The 7511-nt window shown below is 40.4% G+C and overlaps 1 protein-coding gene across 2 annotated transcripts in view; it reads left to right on the forward strand.

The window, feature by feature from the left end:
- The first annotated feature begins 253 nt into the window (after nt 1–253).
- nherf4b (NHERF family PDZ scaffold protein 4b) overlaps nt 254–7511 on the forward strand; it is a 7647-nt gene continuing 389 nt past the window's right edge. The window contains exons 1-10 of one of the 2 annotated variants that reach the window (XM_028596126.1): nt 254–328; nt 3575–3602; nt 4228–4292; nt 4402–4613; nt 4689–4893; nt 5016–5152; nt 5854–6058; nt 6150–6346; nt 7038–7247; nt 7390–7511. The exon at nt 7390–7511 is cut by the window's right edge and continues 94 nt beyond it. In XM_028596126.1, coding sequence (XP_028451927.1) covers nt 313–328; nt 3575–3602; nt 4228–4292; nt 4402–4613; nt 4689–4893; nt 5016–5152; nt 5854–6058; nt 6150–6346; nt 7038–7247; nt 7390–7511 — 1397 coding nt within the window. In that variant the 5' untranslated portion in view covers nt 254–312. Of the gene's footprint in view, nt 329–3424; nt 3603–4227; nt 4293–4401; nt 4614–4688; nt 4894–5015; nt 5153–5853; nt 6059–6149; nt 6347–7037; nt 7248–7389 lie in introns of those variants that run through there. The other variant, XM_028596125.1, reaches the window with a different exon arrangement.

The following is a 7511-nucleotide window of genomic DNA, read 5'->3' on the forward strand; positions in this document are numbered from 1 at the left end:
CGTGCACATATGCACAGATAGTTGTAACTTTCTGTGTACAGGATATCAAGATGAAAGGAATTAATTGAGACAGAACAGAAGGGACATCTTGTTATGTGTTTTGTACTGTCCGTCCATGATACAATGCGAGCAGAGGCTACACTTATCAGCATGCATGCTCAAACTTTCACACACATATTATGTACACATTAAGCTTGGCTTGAGTGGTGTCCCTCAAAGGGAGGAGTCTGGTCAGAATAAATGTTTGCACCTAGGTTACTGTGCACTCTTACAGTGGGTGTGTAGGTGACTGCTGCAGGAACTAGACACAACATGAGCTCAAGTACAGGTAACACATTAAAATCTTTCGACATTTCCTAATCTTTGGTTTTTAGTCTAAAATGAGCTGTGTCATTCATGTGGTCATTTTTGGATGGAGGCTATATTTCATTTTTTTTTTCCATTTTTCAATGTATTTCTTATATCTGTGCATAGGCTGGTTTACCATAAGGCATAGGTAAGCAGTTGTATTTGTGTGTGTGTGTGTGTGTGTGTGTGTGTGTGTGTGTGTGTGTCGCTTGCTTGCAGCCACTGAGGGCTGTGTTCTGTGACTTTAAGCCTGACAATAAAGTGAGAGTGAAATACAGAGCCTATTTCTTTGGATAAACCCCAACTGGCAACAGTGTTTATAAACTGTACAACGAAAATCTATGATCTATAAAATATCCCCTCTCCGCTGTTTGAATGAACTCATAGCTACAGGTTTATGACAAAAAAAAACTTTCCTTGGTGACTGTATAGGAGTCTTTGTTTTTCAGTGGAGCCTACAGTAAATTTAAGGTTCAACACACTCAACTCTAGTTTGTACAATTGCAGTGTTAATAAAATATGAATATGGAGTCAACATCAAACACTGGTGAGTTTTCATTGGCTTCTGCACTTATGATGCCCTCAGTGGTGAAATACGTTTCACATCTATACTGATAAATCAAAATTTAAATGGCTTGAATGGCTTTTAACCATTTTATATTTAACCTTCCTGCCTGCTCTCCATCATTCTTGGCTACAAACCGGCAGCGTTTGATTCCCTGCATATGTTACTTAATTTTGTGGCATCATTTGAAGTTCTTTTGTTATATTCTCATTTGGGTCTGTCCTTTAGCTCTGTGGTTTTGTTAACTGCATCTGCAACTGCCTCTAAAAAAGTTTTTTTGGATTTGCTTAAAACAAAATGGAGAAGGGCCTCACATTGGTCTTTGCCTGGGGCCTCCAAATCACTAAAACCACCCCAGTTCCTGTACTATCTTTCTATATTGTGATGCATTTAGGATCATATTTAGACAATGGTGTTAACAACCATTGTTTATATGTCTAAGGAAATGTAGATTTTGAACTGAACTGAACAAATTCAATCTATCCGTTTGGATTTGCTTCCGAGATTGAAAACAACAACATATGTTTTCTAACTGGGATAATTCACAACTAAAAAATCTCATCTCATGAAGCTCCAGCAGCTTGTCTTTGTGTGTCTAATACAGAGGACCACTATGTCCTAGGAAATTAAAAAGAAGGTTTATGGCGGGGGAAACCAAACAGCGACCCATTAGCTGCACTGAAGTGCCTGTGGTATGAGCTATTTAGGAGAGGGGCTGCAAGCCACGTAGATGTGATGTGAGGGATGGATTTCATCTCAATGTGTATATTGTAACAGTTTGTTTTGTGTTACACTGTGTCAGAGAAACAAGGACTCAGTGTCACTGACATGATAAACCAAGCAGATAAGCATTGTAGAGAATAGTGACAGTTTTGTGTGTCAGCTGCAGACATTTCCTTCTTATGGCCACTGTGGAAAGATGAGTAACCATGAGCAAATTACCAACCAGGGCTTGTAGATAAACATGTGCCAGTTATCAAGTTATCACTTCTCTCAGATAAGACAGGTAAAGGCCAACCAACATTATCATATAGATCGCAGTGAGTGTTATAATTATCGCAAGTAAAGAACATGAGAGCAGAGTGGTAAATGAGGGAGTGGAGGTAGCAGCATGTTGACATCTGCATTATCCAGATCTGAGAGCAACGTTGCTTCAACTATCCTCTCTCTACAGCTCACAGGGAAAGTGCTTCGGTTTCTGTACAACAAGCCCTGCTTCAGTATATTTATCAACAAGGGTTTCTACATGATATTTGAATGCAAATTTCATATTAAGCCAGATGACAAGATATTATATATTATATTATATTATATATATGTTTTCTGTGATGGTCTCAATATTAAATAGTTGGTGGAAATGTAGGCTATATATAATTGTGGTCTATATGTTTGCATATGGGGAATATACTTACAGTACTATTCCCCATTAAATGCCATTTTAGTATGAATATGTGCATCTTGCAGTGTATTAACATTAACAGTTGTTAAATGAACAGAAGGACAGGGCGGATCCCTACTGCGGCACACTAGATAAGAAGGAATTAAATGAAAATTAATGAATAAATTGTTCAGTTAATGAAACAGTCATACCCCTTTATGTAAGACAGAGTTTTTTATAAACCCATGAGGTATCATGAACTGACAGTTACATTGTTCTCAAAGTTCTCATTATTGTGTTATATATATTTTTTGTGCACATTATAGGTTTACAAAGTGAGAAAGCCAAAAGTCCACCCCAAAGGGACTTAACATCTCCAACAGAAAACACTGTTCACAAACTGCTCCAAACTGCTCTATTGTAGTCCAGCCTTTACTTCAGACTTCATGGCACGCCCTCATACTCTGCAACTGACAAGCTAGCAGTACTTACTGCGCATATGCGACTCCCAACGAAGATGGAACAGAAGTGATATGTCTCTCTCTGTAACTAAAACAGAGAGCTCACCACACAGGGTAAAAAGAGGAGCTGCAGCAATGTGCAGTACAACAATTATATGGTGTTTTCTGAAAATGAAACCACAAATACCTAATCTGGTACAACATCTAAATACAATTATGAACCTGAAAATGAGCATAATATGAGCACTTTAAAGGCTTACATTTAAAATGTTCTCTCACAAAATATCAGTATCACAGTTGTCCTGATGCAATATTCCACTTCTAAACAAATGATGATTTATGTAAATATTCTGATTGACTGAAGTGCCAGGTCATGCCAAGTTTCAATTCTATATCTGTTACATATTCATTGGGCAACTTTAAGGTTTCTTAATGTTCCTCGGTTCCTTCCCCTTTTTCGAGAGGGCAAAGACTAAAGATAATTACATAAAGTCAAACCCTGTTTTATTGTGCCTCAGCTGAAAGTCAGCACATATGTCATCCAAGGCTCAAACACAAATCTTTACATTAATCTGATGCCTCACAGTAGACTGAACCAACGGATGTTCACAGAGCTGTAAGTTCAAATTTAATGATCATGTCTGGTTTGTGTTACTGCAAAATCTGATCTGTGTGTGTGGTATCAATGGTGATTGAAAATGAATATGGTAACTAGATCACTTTTGGTAAATATGATATATATTTACAGAAATGTGTGAATATTGAATTCTGCTAGCTGAATGTTATGTTGCTATTAAATTAATATGCTATCTGTTTTTCAAGGTTTGGTGGAAATCATGGGGTTGACAGAGTAAGTCTGCTTTTCATCTAATTGTTTGCACCAAGGTTTATACATTTTGAAATACCCTCATTATTTCAACATCAGTTCAAACTGAACAATATACTACTAAAACAATAACGTCAACGTGATCAGGCACGGCATAGAACAGAATTGGACATTTAGCCTAAAAAAACAGAATTACACATCCATGTGTAATTCCATTTCTCACACTAATGTTTGGTATACACAGCTTGACAGCAATTTTAAAAGAGGGAATTGATTTGGTTTGACAGGTTGACTTTTGGAACATCTTAATCTTTGAGACTTTGGGGCCAAGATAGGGCCTACTGTTCACAGATAAATGAGTTTGTTCTAACTATAACAACAGGTGAGGTCGTGCAACTAATCTGCACTACAGTAAAAGATAATGTAATTGTAATTGATGCAATTAATTGATTACTTTCATTAACATTTAGAAAAATAAATCCAAACAAAATGATCTGCTTAAACTTTAAGTTTAGAGAAGGAAAATACTGCAGATTGAATTTCCTTTTTTCCTTTTTCCAACTGGCTACCTACCAATTTTTTACATTTAATAGTCAATAGTTTGTAACTTAACCCTAAAGTCCAATGTCTCTCATCTCTCCGTTTGCAGAAAATTTACGTTTAATCCTAAAGAAGGAATAGACAACCCAGTGATGGTCATCACAGAAGATGCAGGTATCTTTGCATACACATTTCTACGGTAATGATCTTCTGTGTACCAGACCATGAGGAAACTCTGCTCCGAGAAGGTATGACAGCACTTTTCTGTCTCTTCCTCGCTCAGACTCTGCGTCGACACCCAGCCCACGTCTATGTGTCCTTAAACGAGAAGAAGGGGAATCTTTTGGCTTCCATCTGCGGGTGGAGAGGGGGCGCCAGGGTCACATAATCAGAAATGTAGTGTCAGGAGGGGTGGGGGGGTGCAGTGGCCTTCAAGATGGAGACAGGCTTCTGGAAGTCAACAACTGCTATGTTGACGATGTTCCTCACAATGAGGTAAGATGAGCTTCCAAATTACATTATAACTGACAGGGCTGATTGGATTCTAACTTTCCCTTTTTTATGATTCAGGTGGCTAGGAAGATAAAGCTAAGTGGACACCAGCTATGTTTATTAGTGTTGGATGGGGAGGAGTATGAGCAGGCTGTGTCCCGAGGTGAAGACCTCCGAGGTCTGGCCAGAGCACACACTGGGGAGGGCTGCAAAGCACCCAGACTCTGCCACATCTCCAAAGATCCTGTCTCCGGCCTGGGCATCAACTTCACCCCTCTGGAAGGTTACACTACTTCTGGTTTATCACAACAAGTCCAAGGTTTGAGATTAGATGTCCATAGGAAGGGCGTTGACTTGAAGTCTGTGCAGTGTTATTCAGTTGCTCCTCCTGTTTCTGCTCTGTAGGAGAGAAAGGGCGTTTCTCTGTGAGCCTGGTTACAGGAGGTGCAGCTGAAAAGGCCGGTGTGTGTAAGGGAGATCACCTGGTGTGGATGGATGGAGCAACAGTGTCCAATCTCACACACTCTGCACTCAGCAGGATGGTACGAAGTCAGCCTGTTTTTATATTTAACATGAAAAAATTAAAGTCACAACTCTTTTGCTGTACTTTGTCTTTGCTGTCATTTACTCTGAAACTGGTTATTAAAGGTCCCATGACATGGTGCTCTTTGGATGCTTTTATATAGGCCTTAGTGGTCCCCTAATACTGTATCTGAAGTCTCTTTCCCAAAATTCAGCCTTGGTGCAGAATTACAACCACTAGAGCCAGTCCCACAATCAGCTTTCCTTGGGATGTGCCATTTCTGTGTCTGTAGCTGTTGACGAGAAGAGAGGGGGGTTACAAGGTGGAGGGTGGGGGTGTGGCCTGGACCAACTGCCACTTTGCTCATTTGAAAGCCATGATGTCTCTCTCTCTCATGGGTGGGCCAAATTCTCTGGGCGGGCAAAGCAGAGAAAGGGGAGGTAACCTTGCTCCTTATGACCTCATAAGGAGAAGATTCCAGATCGTCCCATCTGAGCTTTCATTTTCTCAAAGGCAGAGCAGGATACCCAGGGCTCGGTTTACACCTATAACCATTTCTAGCTACTGGGGGACCATAGGCAGGCTGGGGGAACGCATAGTAATGTTAAAAAAACCCATAAAGTGAAATTGTCATGCCATGGGACCTTTAAAAGGTGTTTACAATTACAAGATTGAAGTCCAGCCCTCACACTTGCAGTAATAAATAATGTTTTGCCATAGATGAAAAAATGTGGCGATCACATCACTATCCTAGTGATCGACAGTGAGAGTGAGAAGGAATACATGCGACACAGGATTCCCATTCTGCCCACCATGGCTGTTCCACATAACCTTCCCCATAGAGCCAGAAAACTCCACCTGGTGTCTGGGCCGTCGGGGTACGGCTTCCTCCTTCGGCTGGAGAAGGCTCCATCAGGACGCACATGTGAGAGGACAAATAGAGTGCAAAAGTCAAACACAAGCACTCTAGACTTTAGTTTGAGACTTAAATATTTGTGTATTTTTTTAAATACTAGTTCATATTCTGCGTGAGATGGACAGTGGCAGTCCAGCAGAGAGGGCAGGTATGCGGGATGGAGAGCTGCTGTTGGAGGTCAATGGAGAGTCAGTGGAGTCCCTGAAGCATGAAGACATTGTGGACAGAGTGAGACTGAGTGGACAACAGGTCTCCCTCACCACCATCACTCTCCAAGGGTTGGAGTTTTACATCAAGGTGGGCATCGCTTACCGGATACATGTCTTTTCCAACACACCATTTTTTTATATATCCGATGGCACTCACTGTAACTTGGTCCAAGATAAACAAAAAAATCTATATTTTATAGTTTTGTCTTTTTAAAGGTGCCCTGCCATACAAAACCGTTTTTACTTGCATTTTTTAAACATATGTGTTTGTGTTATGTTGTGAATGTGAAAATGAACTGCTACCTCCTCTGTCAGCTCTAGCCACTGAAAAGAAATAAGCATAGAAATCAGGCCAATAACAAAAGCTGGTCAGTCTGACATCATGTTGCCTGAGCTCATTACTATTCATTAGGGTTGGGTAAAGGATTCTGATAGCCAGGCTCTCATTGGCTAGCTGTTAGCCGATCAGATTCAAACAGATTAGCTTGTTGAATATTAATGAGAACTGGTAGAAATCGAGCTGAGTCTTCCTGCAGGCTTTCACGCTAGAATGGCTTGAAACAAGGTAACCAAGGCATTTTTTCCATAAAAAATGTTACAGAGTCCATGGTAGAACTTCAGACATTACCACAAAGGAATGAAATACGTGTGGCAGGGCACCTTTAAAAGTGAAGATGAAAAAAAAACTAAATATTTGGAAGCCATATCTGAACATAATTAACAACCAGGTAAAGATCAGTGTTTACATTTCCTTTCCTTCCTTTATTTCGTTTCTGCAGTTGGGTCTTTCACCTGTTCTCTTCTGTGAGGATGGGGATGTTGAGAGAGAAAATGAGAGCAGCATATCAGCCTCTGCAGCTGAGCAGTCACCACAAAAGGAAATAGATGGCTTGTACGAGCCCAGGCGCTGTACTCTCCAAAAAGGCCCTTTGGGATTTGGCTTTAACCTGGGCTGTGTTCCACGGAGTCCTGGGACCTTCGTCAGCCAGGTGGGGATGAAATACTGCATTGCACTTAATTAACATAACCTTATTACTGAGGCAAACAGAACAAGAACAGTGCAGGCCCGGATATTATTGAAGTTATTATTCTTTGCAAAATGTGGTATTAGATTCTGCTTTTTTTCTTTAGGTGGCTTTTGGGGGCGCTGGGCAGAGTGCAGGATTATGTGTGGGGGATGTGCTGATAGAAGTCAATGGACAAAATGTGGAGGAGAAGTACCTGGAGGATGTGATTATGCTTTTGAAGGAAAA

The sequence above is a fragment of the Perca flavescens genome, chromosome 13 (genome assembly GCF_004354835.1).
Source record: "Perca flavescens isolate YP-PL-M2 chromosome 13, PFLA_1.0, whole genome shotgun sequence".
Taxonomy (NCBI): domain Eukaryota; kingdom Metazoa; phylum Chordata; class Actinopteri; order Perciformes; family Percidae; genus Perca; species Perca flavescens.